This window comes from Zea mays, chromosome 4 (assembly GCF_902167145.1).
Source record: "Zea mays cultivar B73 chromosome 4, Zm-B73-REFERENCE-NAM-5.0, whole genome shotgun sequence".
Taxonomy (NCBI): domain Eukaryota; kingdom Viridiplantae; phylum Streptophyta; class Magnoliopsida; order Poales; family Poaceae; genus Zea; species Zea mays.
The window spans coordinates 7,042,854-7,062,672 of record NC_050099.1 but is presented as its reverse complement, the minus strand read 5'-3'; the positions used below and the strand labels follow the sequence as shown (position 1 = coordinate 7,062,672).

At 43.5% G+C, this 19,819-nt stretch overlaps 1 protein-coding gene across 3 annotated transcripts; it reads left to right on the top strand.

The window, feature by feature from the left end:
• The first annotated feature begins 3,615 nt into the window (after positions 1–3,615).
• Positions 3,616–8,422, top strand: LOC103655056 (ent-copalyl diphosphate synthase 2). 3 transcript variants are annotated; one of them, XM_008681868.2, is made up of 13 exons: positions 3,616–3,825; positions 4,361–4,443; positions 4,528–4,594; positions 4,676–4,834; positions 5,076–5,259; positions 5,363–5,577; positions 5,985–6,105; positions 6,198–6,313; positions 6,444–6,685; positions 6,769–6,983; positions 7,073–7,472; positions 7,577–7,792; positions 7,876–8,422. In XM_008681868.2, the coding sequence occupies exons 1-13, from the start codon at positions 3,696–3,698 to the stop codon at positions 8,119–8,121; spliced, it is 2,394 nt and encodes a 797-aa protein (XP_008680090.1). In that variant the 5' UTR covers positions 3,616–3,695; the 3' UTR covers positions 8,122–8,422. The 3 variants fall into 3 exon arrangements, with proteins under 3 accessions (XP_008680090.1, XP_020408032.1, XP_020408033.1); XM_020552443.1 differs by having other exon boundaries at positions 4,528–4,834; XM_020552444.1 differs by having other exon boundaries at positions 4,357–4,443; positions 4,528–4,834.
• Positions 8,423–19,819: the final 11,397 nt, after the last annotated feature.

Here is a 19,819-nt window from a genome sequence, read left to right as displayed (position 1 = left end):
TGATCCACTGAAGTACTTCCTTCCTCTAGGCCCTGCTTAGGACGAAATCGGCCTTAGGCCTTCTCCATGTCTTTCCGCCACTTGGCGGCTTCATCTCTAGTTTTGGTCTATCACATAACGCTGCCAGATCCACTCTTGCCTTCACATTATCCTTTGACTTATCAGGAATGTCCATAATTGTTGCCCACAGTGCCTCGACAACATTCTTTTCAGTGTGCATCACGTCAATGTTGTGTGGAAGGAGCAGGTCGTCATAATAGGGGAGCCGAGTCAAGCCAGACTTATGTGTCCACATATGCTGCTCACCATATCCCACAAAACCACCTTCTGTATTGGCCATGAGCCCATCTATCTGTTGATGAATTTCGGCACCAGTCATCGTTGCAGGTGGGCGGTCTGTCACTACGACACCTTTCGTAAAGTTCTTGATGTCTAGGCGGAATGGATGGTCAGCAGGAAGAAATTGTCGATGTTTATCGAAGGACGAATATTTGCCACCCTTTTTCAACCAAATGAACCTAAGAGCTTCCTTACAAACTGGGCATGGGAACTTACCGTGAACACACCAGGCACAGAATAGCCCATACGCCGGTAAGTCATGCATGGAGTACTGGTACCAAACATGCATTCTGAAGTTTGTCTTCGTAGCTCGGTCATACGTCCATACCTCTTCCTCCCAAGCACGTACCAATTCATCGATCAAAGGCTCCATGTACACGCCCATTTTGTTGCCCGGGTGTCCTGGAATTATCAACGACACGAATATATTCTGCCTTTGAAAGCACACACCAGGGGGGAGATTGATTGGGATAACAAACACGGGCCAACATGTGTACGGGGCAACGCTCATTCCATAGGGATTGAACCCATCTGTGGCCAACGCAACACGTACATTACGAGCCTCTTCGGCTTTCTCACGGTGAATGTCATCAAAGTGTTTCCATGCTTCACCATCTGATGCGTGCACCATCTTGTCAGGATTGTATCGTTTTCCATTTTTGTGCCATGTCATCTGTTTCGTGGATTCCTCTGTCATATAAATACGCTGGATCCTCGGTATGAACGGAAGGTGTCGTAGGATTGTCAAGGGGATGTCGAGCTGCCTCTTCTGTCCATCACCAGAGTCTACCTCCATAAACCTAGACGAATTACACTTGGGACAGTACTTTGCCTCCGCGTATTCTTTCCTAAATAGCACGCAACCCTTCGGACAAGCATGAATCTGCTCATACGTCATCTTGAGTGCACGAAGTAGTTTTTGTGCCTCGTACATGCTCTTTGGCATAACGTGATCATCCGGAAGCAGACTCCCAATAACCGTCAACAAGCCATCGAATGCGTCTCTACTCATGCTGTACTGCGACTTGAACGCCATTACACGCCCAATGGCATCCAGTTAAGAAACCTTTGTCTGGCCGTGAAGGGGCTTCTGTGCCGCGTCGAACATGTCGTAGAACGCCTTTGCAGTCGGCTCTGGCTCGTCATCCATACATCCTCCCGTGTACTGTGCCTCCTGATAGTCGTTCAACATATCTGCTACCCCCGCATCCGCGTCATAATCCTCGACACGTTGTCTCAACACCTCCTCTCTCGTACGATGCGCTTCACCATGAAATATCCACCGAGTATAGCCCGGCGTAAATCCATTCTTCCAAATATGTTCTACCATGGCCTTCTTTGGTTTTCTTTTTCGATTGTCACATTTGCTGCACGGGCATGGGACTAGCTTCGCCCCTTTAGCAGCTTCGCCATATGCCCGTTCCACGAAATCATCGGTCTTTCTAATCCATTCAGTGGTGACATCGTTCCTTCCTCTACGGCCCGTGTACATCCACTCACGGTCCTCCATCCTCTAACAGAAGCCTAGCAACAGAAAATTTCGGCAGCACCTCCCCTGCACGGGGAGGTTTCAAAATCCTGCAAATAAAACTATCAGCACGATGGCTGACATCCACGCATAATTCAACGGCACGATGGCCGACAATCAACAATACTACATATTAACCTAATCATGCACGTATATAATTAACTCAATATTAAAACTAATCATTTCATATAAATCATACACGTATAACATAAATCAAGCAATCACCTTGGAGGTTTCGTCGCGGGCGAGACGACGGGGCGTGGGCGAGACGACGGGGCGCGGGCGAGGCGCCGGGCGGGCGAGGGCACGGCGGGGAAACGGCGGGGTCACGACGAGGAGTGCAGCGGGGGCGGTGGGCGGGGGCGCGGCGGGGGCACGGGCGAGGGCGAGGGGTTAGGCGAGGGGCACGACGGGCGAGGGCGAGGGCGCGACAAACGATGGGCACGACATGTCGAGCGCGAGGGCGAGCGCGGACACGGCACGACGAGCGCGGGCACGGCGGGCGCGGCTGCGGCGTCGCGAGCGCGAGGGCACGGCAGGCGCGGCTGCGGCGAGCGCGAGGGCGAGCGCGAACACGGCACGGCGAGCGCGGGCACGACAGGCACGACACGGCGAGCGCGAGGGCACGGCCAAACATTCTAAAATCATAGAGGACTACACATGAAATCATAGAGTTTCAATGTGAATCTCTTAGGTTTCTACACATAGTGTCTCACAACTTTCTCCAAACATTCTAAAATTTTTATCACAGCCTCTACATATGATATCATGACACGTGGACAAGTTTCATGATTTTCTGACTTTGTTTGTGTTTTATACAATTTTTAAACATGTGGATGCCAAGTTGACGACCATGTTTAGTGAGCATGTTGCTCGAAGTTTCCGGTACGCTTCTGAAATCGGTCGTAACTTATGCTAAGTAACATGAATATCATTTTTTCATGCACGGTTTTCCAAGTTTCGAGTGACCTGCAGTTCAAATTTGAATTTTCCGAAGAATTTCAAAAAAAACGAACTAAATCTACTAACGATTGAAAACTCTGTTATAATTGTCCACAAATGATACATGTAGGTCTACATAGTGTAGGAACATACCACAAAAAGTTTGGGAGACAAAATCAAAAAAATGAAAATATATTTTGCCGAGTGTCTGAATAAGACACTCGGCAAAGCTTCCTTTGCCGAGTGCCAGCTGCGTGGCACTCGACAAAGAAGCCTCTTTGCCGAGAGCCAATGGTTGACACTCGGCAAAGACTAACGGCCGTCAGCTTTGGGACGGCTGCTGACGGCTTTTTGCCGAGAGCCCCCTTTGCCGAGTGTTTGACACTCGGCAAACCTGTCTTTGCCGAGTGCTGTGCTCTGCTGAGTGTTCAGCACTCGGTAAAGAGTTTCTGTGCCGAGAGCCTGACTTTACCGAGTGCGGCTCTCGGCAAAGCCTTCTTTGCCGAGTGCCCAACAAAAGACACTCGGCAAAGAATCCAACACTCGGCAAAGACTCGGATTCCGGTAGTGAAAGGTTCTTTCGTGTTCTTTGGATTTTACGTTTTGTGGAAGGGTAATGTATGTGGTTTATTTATTTATTTATTTTGTCGCACGCGATAGCGAGTCTTTCTTTCAGACAACCAGTCCCTGTCTCGTGGGAGGTGAGAAAGAAAAATCTGACCTGCTGATGCATTCCTCTCTAGCTAGATGATTATATATGGCTAGATGATTATATATATTTCTTTCAGATTGGTTAATACGATGGATAGACGATACATTACCAACTTGTGGAGGTGAGGGCGCGGAAGGAGACTTTTAGGGAGGAACAGGAACAGCCACGACCACGATGAGTCCTTGGCAGTGCATGCCGTCGACTGCAACACTACTACACGTCCATCAGGTAACAGATGCAACAAGGCGTCTGCCGCCCATCAGGTTCAGTCACCTAAATGCTCCAAATCCAAGACCACGTCCAGGTGTGTGATCCATCAACTATTTTTTCAAACAAAGATGCAGAGAATTAGCCTGTCCTGTCCAACTGTTGGTAAAAATGTTTGTTACTATCCACATCTCTGTCCTGTCCGCAACGAACCAAATAATCATCGTGGGAAGAACCCCCAAACCTATTGTGGCCCTTGTAATTTCTTCTGTAGCTAGTCCATATATAGGATCTAAATTATGACTGATCATGGCGGCATATCCTACTCTCATAGCTGGATCAATGTATACTTGTATAGTCCAACACATAATGACCCAAATTATGACTGATCATGGGTCATACTTATTTGAGCTGACACTAAAAACAGTATTCAATGTTGATTGTACGTGGCCACTATATATGCCCCCTAGGCTTTGAAACCAATGATTGTACACTGTGTTTGAGTGTAGAGGCTAGCGGAACAGTGTTTATTTGAGTGGACAGGACATAAAAATATGTCATGTTCAAACAAGGCTGACTTTTTAAAAAAAATAAAAAACTCACCCTTTTAACCATGTCTTGTTATTAGCTAGGTTGCGCCATGGGTGCCACAAAGGGTGAAAAACTAAAAACACTCGGTCATGATTTACTTGTTCCTGCCACTCCTCAACACAAGGTGAACATATATTACTTGATTGACATCTATTCATTAAAAAGTGTGTTAGTGAACTCAGCGTGTACGAAATCTTTCTAAATTAAGGATAAACAAAGTGGCATGCCCGAAATGATTGAGGCCATCCGAGTAGCCCTTCGTTCAATGGGAGACGGTGAGATTAGCATTTCAGCATATGACACGGCATGGGTTGCACTTGTAAGGAGTTTGAATAATAATGGAGATGATGGACCAGAGTTCCCATCTTGCATTGATTGGATTGCTCAAAACCAGCTTCCCGATGGATCATGGGGTCATGACATCTTCTTCCTAGCCCAAGATCGGATCATCAACACCCTAGCCTGCGTCATCGCATTGAAATCATGGAAAATCCACGATGATGCGTGCACAAAAGGTATGATTATTATAGAGGGCTCATGTATTATTCTAGGATATAATTCTGAACATCAAATGTATATAGAGCAACGATGCATTGTTGGTTAAATTAATGGAGGGAAAATATTTATTGTTTTCTTTTCAATAATGATCCAACTTAATTTATCAACATTCATCGCTAAGTTATTATATAGCTAGGATTCTTTGTAGCGGTTAGTGAACATCGACGACGACATGAATAATAATTTGACTTGTTGCAGGTCTATCATTCATCACTGAAAATATGTGGAGGTTGACCAGGGATGATGAGAATTGGGCACTATCAGGCTTCGAGATTATATTCCCTATGTTGCTAGAGAAGGCCAAACACCTAGGCATCGACATACCTTTGGATGATCCCATGTTGGAAGCTATACGAGCCAAAAGAGAACTCAAGTTAAACAAGTATGTATATATATACTTGCTGCTTCATTCTATATTTTTTCTGATATCATCACTTTAAAACTTGAACACATGTACTACATACTTCAATTATTTATGTGTGTAGGATCCCAAGAGAAGCACTTCATGCTGAACCAACAACTTTCCTTCTAAGCATAGAAGGGATGCCAGGTTTGGACTGGAAAAGGCTACGTAAGCTCCAGTGTCCAGATGGCTCCTACATGTCTTCGCCTGCTCCCACAGCTTATGCTCTAATGCAGACTGGGGATGCCAAGTGTTTTGAGTTCCTTGATAAACTGATCGACAAGTTTAACGGAGGAGGTATGGATCGAAGAGCACATAAAATGCTGACAAGAAACTATACTTCCCGTGTTCTTTTTACACATGACATTTTTAAGCTTGCATGAAGTAGTTGTATGAATGAAAAAAAATGAAGAATCTAATAAGAAAGATAACTACATACCCCCTACATATATCATTTATGGTTCATATATTGTACCCTTTTCGTCACAAATAAGCTAGTCACATTTCATGAAAAGATAGGAAATATATTCACATTATAGAATTTCATTGATTATTACGAATAAAAGATAGTACATGTTGTTCAAATTAAAGACAAATTTTTTTAACTCCAAACAATCCTAGCTAATTAAAATGGTGCCTTGAGAAAGCATTGAATTCCAAGATAACCCAAAATTGAATGTGCCTCCATTGTTAACCCTTTTCAGTACCTTTTGTTTACCCAATGGAGATGTTTGGGCGCTTATGGGCTGTGGACCGGTTGGAGAGGCTGGGCATATCAGGTTATTTCAAGAGCGAAATTGAGGACTACTTAGATTATGTTTACAGGTAAGCATTAACCCATGGCCATATCCTTTATGTTATATATTCATCAGGAGTAGTAGAGCATTATATTCTTCTTCTTACCTTATTATTAACAGGCACTGGAGTGAGGAAGGGTTGGCCTATACGAAGGGCTGCCTGGTGAAGGACATCGATGACACGGCCATGGGTTTCCGCCTCCTACGACTGCACGGCTACGACCATGTCTCTCCTTGTAAGTGCTACTACTCAAACTTGTGTGCAGATAGAGCATCATCCGTCATCTCATGGAACTGAAAAATGAAGCCCCCTATATGTCTTAATATGCTGAAGCGTGTGTTTTGATATGAACAATGTATATGAAGGTGTTTTCAAGCGGTTCGAGAATGGCGACGGGCAGTTCGTGTGCTACGCAAGGCAATCGAGCCAGTCGGTAAGCGCCATGTACAACCTGTACCGAGCTGCTGACCAGGCCTCGTTCCCCGGTGACGACGACGACCATGTCCTCCGGCGCGCCAGGAGCTACAGCCGTGCGTTCCTCCGGCAGAGACGAGCCTCAGGCCAGCTTAACGACAAGTGGATCATCTCCGAGGGCTTGCCCGACGAGGTAACTAACACATGTGTTGTTTGGTTGGGCTATGTATCCAATAACGTCCACTGCATATACGCACTTGACGTTCTTCCCAGCAGGTTGGCTATGGTCTGGATTTCCCTTGGGGAGCAAGCCTGCCACGTATTGAGACGAGAATGTATCTTGAGCAATACGGTGGAAGTCGTGACGTATGGATCGGCAAGGTTCTCTACAGAATGAACATGGTGAGCAACGACATGTACCTCGAGGTGGCGAAAGTCGATTTCAGCAACTTTCAGAGACTATGCCGACTAGAGTGGCACGACCTCAAAAGGTACTCATCATGCAGCATGCATGCCCTTATTAGCTTGTTCAACCATGCATGCTGCATCTGCATTATTGACGAATTCAAGAACACCACAGGTGGTGTGACAAGAGCGACCTTGAAACGTACGGCGTGGCTCCGGGCGGCGCGCTGAGAGCCTACTTCCTGGCGGCAGCCTGCATCTTCGAGCCGGGCCAAGCAGCAGAGCGCCTGGCTTGGGCACGCGCCGCGGTGCTCGCCAAGGCCATCTCGTGCTGCTTGTTGAGCAACAACGACACATGCGCTTGTAATAAGACGACGGCCGAATGGCTCGTCCGGGAATTCACCAATGGTGACAATGTTGCTGGCTACTACTACGACTACAACCCAGCAAGGAGAGACGACGACGAGCCGAATTCACCAGCATGGGGGGCCAGCAGCCTCGCCGGTGTTCTTCGTGAGCTCGTCCACTTGCAGGCGTCCGGGAATGCTGCTGTCGCCGAATGTCTTCGTGGAGCTGTAAAAATTCCAATGCCTCTAGCTAGCTCATTCATCACACACACACGCATACAGCCATACACACGTAGTAAATTGAATTAATCTGTTCCTATGATTGCATGCAGTGGATGGAATGGCTCATGGCATGGACTGAAAAGGAGACGGAAGAAGCGTCACACGCAGGAGATACAGCGCTGCTGCTAGCTCGCACAGTCGAGATATGCTCAGGAAGGCTCCGTGGTACGGAACAGGATCTCGAGCTACGTCTGCCGGATTACTCCAAGCTCCAGCAGCTCACTAGATGCATATGCTCCAGACTAGCCACTGAAGCTCCTGCTCTGGTATGTATACTGTATTCATCGGTCATATGCATGGCGGTCGGGTCGTATGTATTCAACGTATGATAGATGTTTGTTAATTACAGATCGAATCAAACGTCCTCAAACAGAATGGAGAAACCATGGACAAGGTTGATGCCCTGGACAGGATGGTTGGACTCGAGATGAGAGAACTGGCTCAATGTGTTTTCCGCAGCGGCGGCAGCTCCGTGGACAGAGAGACGAGGCAGACGTTTCTCCACGTGACCAAGAGTTACTACTACGTTGCACTCTGCTCGCCGGAAACACTTGAGCATCACATCTCCAAAGTCTTGTTTGAGGATGTCGTCTAGCAACGATGTTTATATTAGAGCTCAAATTCCAGTGTATCCTTGTGCATGCACCGTGAAGGTGTCATATGATGATGTTGTGCCTAGCTTTTCTCTTACGATATGTAATCAATTTATATTGATTGGTGATGCTTCAGTAATTAATCTGGGGTTTGTCAGATTTACTTGTGTACGATACATACTGACAGGAAAATGGGGAAATTTGTGGGCAAAAATATTGTTAGATACGCGAGAAATTGTTCGCATCGGGTTGGCCATAGATGGCTTTATGCCTTTCAATGAAAACGCTACACTGTAAACCTTCTCTTTGCGTTAAATATGAGTTTATGTTTTTTGTGCCTCATTATACATGGTCAAGATCATCCTAGAAGTAGCTTAACGTGATGTTGAAACCATTGATCAATGAGTTGAAACAGCTGAGTCAAAGCATATGATTGTTATAAGAGCAGAAATTTAGCTTTCATTTTGCATATTTGTGGTTGCTCCATGATGGCATATGGTATTTTTTAGGATGAAGTGTTCAGGGAAATTTAACGTGTCCCGTATATGGTAAAGGCGCTGATTATTTTTTGCGTCTAATTTGATGGGAAGATATCTTACTTTGATTACCATAGACATTTATTACCCTAGAATCACCACTATAGATTTGAGAGGAACACTTTTATGAAGGATATTATCATCACAAAGAGACTGCTAAAGCCTCTAAGTGGAGCAGACTTTGCTGATATGTTGAATGAACTGGTTCTAACTCCCAGAATGAAAGGATCAGCAGGATTTGGATCAATATGTGGACTATGAAAGCTTCTTATGCAAAGGTGTTGATTCTGATGCACAACATTGATCCCATGCACCAAGAACATAATGATGGTGAAAGCATCTTATTAATGACGTGCATGAATTTCTCAAACAAATCAAAAGACAATGAAAAAGGAAAAAAGTTTTAGCATAAATTTTTCATCGCTCTATCCTTAAGCTAATTGCAAGTGGTGTCAAGCTACACAGCAAACATAAGTGTGATATGTGCCCTTATGGTTCGTGTTTAGGACTAGTCATTATTGATAGAGTAGTGTCTTGGGTTAAGTTTTCTAGACTAACCAGTGTGTGATTGTGTGCAACATGTTTCTTGGCTTATGGTGCACAGGTGTGGAGTCCAGAGGTAGTGGTCGACAGCAAATATGAAGGCATATAGTGTCACACCCGGGTTTTAGGGACCTCGGCGTGGACATAATCACCACGTGTGCTGGGACCAAGTCTCACACATATGATGAATCATGGTACAAAAATGAATGTCACATCCTTACTATATAATAGGAGTTCTGTACAAAATAAATAAATAATTACATCATGTGGAGACAACGATCCAGCAACCCAAAGTTGACTAGTAGACGATGACCTAGACCTCCCACGAACTCTTCACAGCATCCTCCATGCGCCTCATCCTGTGGTACCTGTTCTTTACCTGTGGGGGGTGTGAGAAAGCAAGGGTGAGCTCACATACGTTCATCACTCAACAAGTTGTGGGGAATAATGTGCATGAACTCACCAAAGGTGGGAGCTCATGTGAAGTGTAAGGCTTACCAAAGAGGATGGCTAAAGCTGAGCTCTGCTTTTAAAGTTGGTTAAAATTTTATTAGCAGTTACTAAGTGTAAGTAGATACCAACCCAAATAAGTAATAGATCAAAATTGATAACAACACCCGCGATGCAATGCATATGACAAATTAAATTTAGTTCCATAAATTACTCATGTGAGTGTCCGAGCCGCTCATGAACGTGAGCACGACTGATATACCAGTTTTACACTCTGTAGAGGTTGTGCATCTTTACCCACAAGTCATGTTACCAATCTGCCAAGGGGTCATGAACCCCATACACCTCTACCAAGGAAGCGAGGCAAGGTAACACTACGAAAACCCGCTACAGAAAACCCGCTACAGTTTCTAGAAAGCTCCAATGCAGGGATCCCTCGCTTGACCGCCATCGCAGCAAAATCAACCCAAGGACCTCCCTACACTGACCACTCCCCTACCGCCCTTGCACCTTTTGGGTAAGGTAGTCCTCCACTAGCTTTCTTAATTAGTCAGCCAAGGGTGTCCTATACCACCCTTGTGGTAGCACTGTTTTCCCAGGTGGTTCTCCATGTTCCAATTAATAATATGATTTTATCATGAACAATGATTAAACAACCTCATAATTGGAACATGATCATAATGAAACATTAGTTTCCCAAAACCAGGTAGAGCAATAACAAATCTTCCCAATAATTCATCTGTTTGTAAGGTGGGGAATAAACAATGCTAGGGAAACCTATTAGGTCCCATCAAATTAACCTGAGCATGTCACAGTGATTAAATATGAACATTATTATGTAAAAAGGAGTGATCAAGAACACAACTTGCCTGGGACTCAAGATTCCAGGTACTAGGATGATCTTCAGATTCTCGGAACCTCACTACTAGTCGTAGCAATACAAACAAACATAGTATAGGCAAAATTTAAATCACACCAAACATCAGAACAAACTGCATAATAATAATCTACGCGTTGCTACGAGATCGCATGATCGAGAACCACTAAATTCGGAGTTACGGTTAAAGAGTTATGGTTTTCTGAAGATTTATGTGTTGGATATAAAAGAACTAAGTGCCTAATTTTTAATCTAGGTTTCATAACAAACTAAGGTTACCAAATGATAAACAATATTATTATGAATTTAATGCAACTGGAATGGATCAATTTGAAGTTAAAATGAATTAAATATTTATTAAATAAGTTTTTGGAATTATTTTCATATTAAAAATCATTTTCTTTATTTAGTTTATGAATAACCGAGAACTTTGGCTGCAATTCCAATTTCTGAAGCAACCAGGGGCCAAAGTGCTAAAACAAGACCTAAGTGTAGTGATCTTTTACACAAAGGGGGACGACGGGTTGATTTGGCATAAACCCGAGGGCTCTTTTGTAATATCACCGGCCGAAGGGGTAAGCATGATTCCTGACTGATCAGATTAGATCCTACGGCCCGGATTCGATCCCAATTTGGTACACGATTGCAGCCACTCGATCAGAAACTCGCGGCCCGGATTAAATCCGCCCAATTCTGAACCGGTACGTAATAGCGGTCATAGGATTGGGTTTCGATGGCTTCGATTGTAAATACCCAGATCTAATGATGCACACCCGTTCCAGATCGGATGGTTCCCATTGGTTCCATTCAATCTGGCGCAGAGTTTTAATCTACACCGTTGCATAGGAGATCAACAGCCACCGAACACCCCCCAACCCAACCGCGCACGACGGCGACACACAGTACTTGCACGGCGGCAGCCATGGTCGGAGTTTCTGGTAACGCACGTCGGTACCCTATTTCAAGCGCGGCTAGATGCTACACGTTGTAGAGATTAAGGATAATGGTTAGGGGGGTTATTACCAGTTATTGGATTATGTAGATCTCAGGCGTCGTGAGGTGGCGGTCTTATGGCGAATTAGGGTCGCCGACGAGAAATTGGGTGGTCTCCGAGGGCCTTCTTCGGACACTAGGGTCACGACTACCTTCGTGGTGTTACGACGAACCCTCTACCCCCCTTTCAAAGCAGCGCACGACAACTAGTGAGTGCCCCCAGCGTCGGCGTGAGGTTCCTGGTTCGCAGTGGCGCCCTCGTTCTTGCTGGTCTATGAGTGGACGAAACCACATGACGTCGACCGATATATATATATATATATATATATATATATATATATATATATATATATATATATATATATATATATATATATATATATATATATATATATATATATATACACCGAGAGGGTCCTACAATGGCCGAGCAACATGAGGTTGTTGCGGAGTTTGTGGCTGCCGAGATTTACGGCCAGAAGCACAAATTCGGTGGAGATATATATATATACACCGAGAGGGTCCTACAATGGCCGAGCAACATGAGGTTGTTGCGGAGTTTGTGGCTGCCGAGATTTACGGCCAGAAGCACAAATTCGGTGGAGATCTTCCGTGGGGAAGAAGAACAGGCGCTGGGGCCCGCATGCCAGAGGGCGGAGGTGAGAGTGTGCGCGCACATTTTGGATCCAGCAGCTGACCATCGGGTCCCACACCCACAAGTCAGTAATGTTGAGAACTACGTTACCACAGATCACCAGATTCGCTCCCTTCCCTCCCGTCAGCAGTATAGGCGTAATAAGATGTAGAGAACCCGTCTCCCTTCCCATAAGCACGACAGAGGAAACACACGAGACACTGGATATAGGGTTGGGCCTCTAGCCTCTTTCTGATCTCTATCTTATGAGGGGTGTACATGTTCCTTATATATATAGAGATGTGAGACCCCTCAGGGGCAAAGCAGGTATTTGCCCACATAACCCTAACTAGGGTTACTTAACACTCCCCCTTGGGCGAATACCGCGACCAACACATGCCTCGTTAAAACTCCGAGAAACCCAGTGGAAAAAATATGGAGAAAGAGTGCATGGTGATACAAATTGCATTTGCACTTTGTTGCCTCGTTAAAAACCTCATGTGAGAAACTTCAAGAAAACTCACCAAGGGAAAAATAGTACAACAACTGTCATCAGGACAGATTCCGATCCTTTGGGATCTAGATTCTATCGAATATTCTAGAAGGGCTAACTTTAGAAATGTGCTCCCCCTGATCCTTGCAAAACCGTATCAATAAGGCAAAACATCTTCTTCTAGAAGTATATGCACATAAAGATTTAGCAAACGGATTGCATATCCTTGCAAGGACTATTTCAGGAACTTTACCTCTACTCACTTCTAGGATATACGAGGTAAGTGCACGTATCAATATAAATAAGCTACTTTGACTGATGGTGTTCGATCGACTAGATCTATATATTTGATAGAAAGTTCCATAAAGGTTCACATATTGATCATCAAGCTCACGCCTTCAGGGCATAGAATATGCCATTTATTGTCTCACGGTTGTGATCAATATAAGCATTCGCTCCCCCTGACGATGACATCTGTTAAAGTTGTTATCCCTCGTAACTCAAGCATATTCTTCAAGATATATGTCTCATTGTTCATCTGGAATAACGAGAATGGATGAGGTTGGGGTGCTATCATTTTCTATCTTACACCACAATTTATACATAGTTGTGCAAAGCAAATAACATGTCCTTCAATAGGACTTAGGAGATAATATAGTTGCAATAGTACATATTCTAAATATGATACATCGCTCGAGTCGTTCATCCATTGCAACATCTATGATGGTGTCACAAAAGTCCATCTAAGATCGTAATCCATCAGGGATTTTTCATCGATCAGATACATCATTATAGTCTGTCATTCTGGCACAATGGGGATATTTTGCCAGTAACACCTAAACCTTATAGGTTTCTACCATCAGGGCTTTAGAGGATACCGTAATTCCACATCTAGTGGAAATTACCATGAGTAAAACTCATGGAATGCACATGTTCTTATTCGGTGAACTTCAAGTCCTTTGGTACCTCATCTTATTCCTTTTCGGGTCTGTATGGGTCTTTATCCCTTTATAAGGATTATCAAACTTTGGTGTTCAACACAGACTTTGTTTCTTCTGGATAGGTTCCATCTGGGAACGATAGTCTCAACTACGAGATATTCTCCCTACATAGGAGAGTGATCATTCATCAGGAATGTATTATTCGGTATGAGATTTATATGTTGCATATTTATAATTCAAAGATATGAGTCCTCCTAGGATCTCATGACGGATCTTCAGAATCCTATTAACTGCATATTTTAATTCATGCCATTTGCCAGATATATTACATAGTGGAACAGTGTTTATTCAACACATACGTGGGATGGGTCTCTCACAAGACCACTTGAACCATCGCATTCACCACACATTATTTCAATAGTGCCCATAAATGTCCGAACTTCAAGCTCGCGACTTTCATTTTGCGATTATTGGTTCAGCCTCGATTGCATTTATCAATGACCCGATAAGAGAGCTTAAAGCACTCATGCCTAGGACTTTGTTTTGGATCCCTTTGCAATCTAGAGAGGCAAGATAAGTGTCGACATATTTGTCTCCCACATTTAATAATGATCTTCGTCATTTCCTAAAACGAAAGATGCATTGTTCCGTATTCCCAGCACAATGATATTGTGCGCATTGCTAGGAATTTCGTCATCAAGATGAACCTCTTCGTGAGGCAAATCACCATCAGGGTGAATTAATCGAAGGAGAGTTATCACAGACCACGTGAATATGCAATCAGAACATATGCTTTGACTAAGGCTGATGGATCATATTCGCAGGCGTCCCCGAGAATAGATCAAATACCAATAAGTCAAATGTAGATACGATATTAATCCCGGGTATATCCACATCTACATCTGGTAGAAGCATTCAAACCAATATGGTTACTCCTCAACGATTTCTGCAGACTCCATATACACAGGAGTACACACCGAACGACATATTCAGTTTGACTTTTGTGTGTTTAATAGAATATTGAGGCATTACACTATATGGGCATTCCTCCCCCTAATGCCGAGATGTTCTAAAAGCATACATATAAAATCCCCAACCACAATCATCTAGTTGTGGCCAATGTATGCTATTGTGGTGATTTATTTGGGAAATCTTACGCACATTACAGATAGGGGTTTTATGCAGTGAGCTTTGGACTTAGATTAATGTAGTGGCATGAATACTACATATTTGTCCTTCACATGAAGGGTTAGTCTCAACATCCAGCGAGACACACAACAACAAGTTGCTTCATGGTTACAGTTCTGCAAACTTATTGTTATTATTACCAAATGCACAGTCAATCATTAAGATTTAGACTAACATGCACAACACTATTTTATCCATAAGGCTTCTTCAGGGGCTCATGAATACCATTCGTCATTTGGAGCCATTAGTTGACTTCAGATCAACAAGTAAAATGACCATCAGGGTCTAACGCTCACAAAGACATCCACTGGTTGCATTGTGCTTTGAGGCACATAGGAAAATGTGTGTTTATATTGGTAGTAAAGTGCATGACATCAGGCCAATGCTGCCAAGCAGAGATTTTTATATGCAGAGATGTATAGTCCAGCTCGTTTTATTATTGCCCATGGTTTACCCAATGACTCATACCGATCTGAAATTGGGTATCAATTTATGCAACATTTTTAGGTATGATAATTTTGAGAGAGAATTTATAACAATAGTTAATAATTTGTGATGCTGCCAGCAGGACAAACATTTCTCCTCATATTATATACCAATTTGTTCTATAAAGCATTATTTCGATCTCTTCGTTGTTCGACAAAAAGAGAAGCTTTGGAATAGAACAGACAAGGCCAAGAATTCATTTTATCTGGGAAAATCACCATATAACTAGCTTTTGATGAAGCAAATGATGATAACTGCTTGGCAAGAACGAAACAATACTGGTATCCGCCTAGGATCCATCTTCAACACCAGATAGTACTGCTCTCGTACGAAGAAATCATCAGGAGTAGAGAGGATACAACAGGTCTCTACAAGATCTTCATATTTCTATCACAAATTATCATCACTAGTAGTCTAGTGGTCAAGACATATGTCTCTTCTGGATCGAGGACCAAGAATATGTTAATGTCTAATTTAGCTACAAGCTTTGTGGTGATGTGGGATTTCATAGTTATTTGTCTACTCTTCTCACTTCTGGTAGATCGGAGGTAGATAATGGTAAGCATGCCAAAGGGTGGAATTCAGTGTAGTTCGGCTACATAAACCCCAGGTATGTGTCCATTCAGGACCGACCTTTACCATTTAGTTTATAGTGTATACCAAACTTGTCAAAGGACTATCCCGAGTCAATTCAGTGACTATAAGTATTTACAATTCCGAGAGATGTATGCGACACAAGCATAGAGGTTCTAAATAGAACGAGTAAAGTGGTTCGACGGGAACACACTATGGTTTTCACACCAACATAGTGAAAATTTTCTCAGAATAACCTCTCGGTATACTCGCAACTTCGTGTTGCTGGCGATTACATGTCCTTTTATCTCATAGTTTGCTTCATGTCATTTAGCGACAAAGAGAGCAATGTGCTAACAACTGGTTGAGCAATATATGGCTGAAATTTATAGTCTTAAATTATTTAGTAAGGCCTTTTGCTTACTAATAGAATCCCAATTTGTGATGTTTTCTGTGCCAAAAAGGCTTTCATGCACTAATATTGAATTTCTTCAGGTTACTTCGGGTAAAACTTTATGCACGAGGAGAGAGCAGAGATTTAACTTATCTGTGTTTCATTGTATTTCAATTTAATTTCCCAGATTATTCAAGCACTATAGAGCTTGATATAGTTGTTATGGCCACTTGCCAATATAAATAAATATATGATGCCACACAAAACAATCAAATAAAATATAGAGTTAAACAACATTGTTTACGAAGGTTGCGCTATGCTGTGACTTCAGGGGCTCGAATAATCCACCACATTCCACGCGAGTACAAGCTCCAGTGTATCTGGCGTCAACATGTGTGTGGCCATCAAGGCTACGACAACGAATAAGCCTACGTAACAAGCGCAACATGCGCAATTGTGGCTCGATAGTCGCAGTTGGGGTACATGATAAATCCACGCTACGTGCGCAACAGTCGCAATTGTGGCTCGCTGATCATGGCGGCCGAACCGTGCCTGCAGGGCATGCGAAAAATACGTGACTCAGCGATGGCGGTCTGACTCAACAGGAGCGATCCGATTAATGGAGAGCGCGACATAGCAATCACATGACGCAGCCAAGTTCGAACGGCACAAATATTGCGTCGTGTTGCCAGGGCGCAGTCAATATTCAACTAATGTCATAACTCAGCTGATTACCAACACAACCTGATCGGCGTGTCTGAGTACCCATTATACAATTTAATCGCTCGACGTGGGTCCGAAAGATCAAAGCGACACAAATATTTAGAGCGATTTTATTATGCATAGTATAACCTTTACATGTATTTTAAATAATTTTCTGCTATTTACTACAGGAAATAAAGCAGAAAAATAATACTGAAATTAATACACTAACATAGACACATCGAGTGCAAAAGGTATTTACTCATTTTAAAGCATGTATTTTTCTACTAATTATTTACTGCAGGAAATAATTAATTAATGTATAAACTGCAACTTTAAACATGTTTTTATTCTTATTGCTATTTGCAACAGGAAATAAATAGTATAAATAACATAGAGCATGCAAAAAAATACTAAAGTTGATTAATGCAACAGGAATTTATGGGAAAAAATTATCCCATTAGTTACAACTATTTTTTTTGTTAATGGGCGAGATGATGCATGCAGGTCATGCATGGATCTGAGCCATCCATGTGCCATCCATGTGCCATCAGCCAAACATATCTCAATTTGCATGCGAGGCACATGACTCAAAACTGCTTTGACCAGGTACACGAGCCCATGCATGGTGATCCTTTTATTTGGCCGTAAGTATAGCAGGGGAAACCGCCACATTCACGCTGCATGCGAGTATGTGATCCGTTTTCCTTTTCCTGGAAAAATGGATCAGCTTCCGCGGGCAATCGTCCATGCATGCAAGGTGGGGCCTGGAGGAGCAGTGGAGGGCTGGAGGCTACAGGCTACAGGCCAGTCCGCACCTACCTCCGACGCAGCAGCAGGCTAGAGGCCAGGCCGTCGACGTGCGGCGCGTCTCAGCCCGACGCATACGTTGCTTCTGGCGCTGGCGCAACACTTAAGTGTGGCACATGCCTGGGCGCTGCCGCAGTCGGTAGTCCCTCCGGTCAGGTACGGTTCAGGCCAGCCACGACCCTCGGCGTAGGTGCGGCCCACGCGAGCAACCGACGCGGGCGCTTCCTGCGCGAGCGAGGCCCAAAGCGAACGTAGCACCATGACGGTGATGGCTAGTTCGTGGCGTATAGATCGTAGCGCGTGTACACAAACTGATCAAGAACAATAGATCTAATTGAAGTATACCGCTCGAATGTGTAGAGGGAAAATCGAAGCCTGTCGCATAGGACAGTTCGGCTAGGCCGGAGGACCTGCCGGCTTGACGGAGAGTTGATGCAGATCTGATCTCGCAGCAACGTCGAGGTAGAGCGTGCTGATAACGTGTTGAGAACTATGTTACCATGGATCACCAGATCCGCTCCCTTCCCTCCCGTCAGCAGTAGAGGCGTAAGAAGATGTAGCGAACCCGTCTCTCTTCCCATAAGCACGACAGAGGAAACACACGAGACACTGGATATAGGGTTGGGCCTCTGTCCTCTTTCTGATCTCTATCTTATGAGGGGTGTTCATGTTCCTTATATAGAGATGTGAGACCCCTCAGGGGCAAAGCAGGTATTTGCCCACATAACCCTAACTAGGGTTACTTAACAAGTAACAGTGTGTTTTCCCCACCGGCGCGCATGGGCAATGCTGGCTGGTGGGGCCCGCATGGAAGCCACCGCAAGAGTCATCACGCGCGCGCGGAATGTGGGCTGGTGCGGCAGGGTTTAGGTGGGCCGAGGGAAAGAGAAACTGGGCTACGCGGTGGAGAGGAGGAAAAGGAGGAGATGGGCCGGCTATGGAAATTGCAGCCCAAACACTGATTTGATCTTTTCTTTTCTTTTATAAATTTCTGCTTTGTTTTTAAATTCCAATTTCAACTTTTCAAACCAAATTCAAATTCTATTTTGAATTTCAGATTCCAAAAATTAAACATAATCCTAATGGGAATTTAAACTCTACTGTTTCCATTAAGAATATTCTTTTTTATATAGTGTATATTCTTTCTTCTTTCCTTCTCATTCATTTTCTATTTTATATTTTAATTTATAAATTGAGGTTAAATTCATGTTTTCAATAAAATGCATTACCACAACATCATCATCAAGAGATCAACCTTTTCTTTATCTATTTATTAGTTACTTAACTAATTTAATATTATTGTTTGAATATGAGGAGGGAGAGTCCTAATACATTTTCAAAGGTCTTCAAAAATTCTCACCACACTATTATATATATATTTTTTATTTATTTTATTATTTTATGATATATATTTTTTCCTATCAAATTTAGGTCTTACAAATCCTACCCCCTTAACAGAAATCTCGCCCTCGAGATTAGGAAGAGAAAGAACCCATCTCTTTTTGTCTCAAAACATATGCACAAACAAAAATCTTGGCATGATGCATAACTCATTAGCAAAGCATAGGGTCAAAGAGACCTTATTATTACTCCTAAAATAGTAAAATACTAACTTCTAACTAATGTATTATTTGGATCGTACAAATACTACTTCTAATAAAAAAGTATATATATATATATTTCAGGTTCACCAGGTTCATCTTCCACTTCTGCATGGTTGATCTGCCCCCGGTTGACAGATAAAGGCTGACTCTTGCCTCCCGAGGCCTGACCTTGCTTCATCGGAGACAGAGTAGTGTAAGCGGCCCTGTTGGGACAGTAGTTGGCATAGTGTCTAGACTGTCCACACTTGAAGCATGACCTGCTTGTGGATGTATTAGGAGCAATAGGTCCAGTTGGAGTGCTTGCTTGCAGAGGAGCAGTTTGTGTCTGTTGAGTTTCCTGCCCGGAACTGCCACGAGCAGGTGTACTTTGAGTAGTAGTATATCGAGGACGGGAACTACTCCCAGTTTGTCCCTGGTTGGCATCCCTTCTCTTTTCTCCAAACTCAAACCTCTTGTTTTCCACAGCAATAACTTTG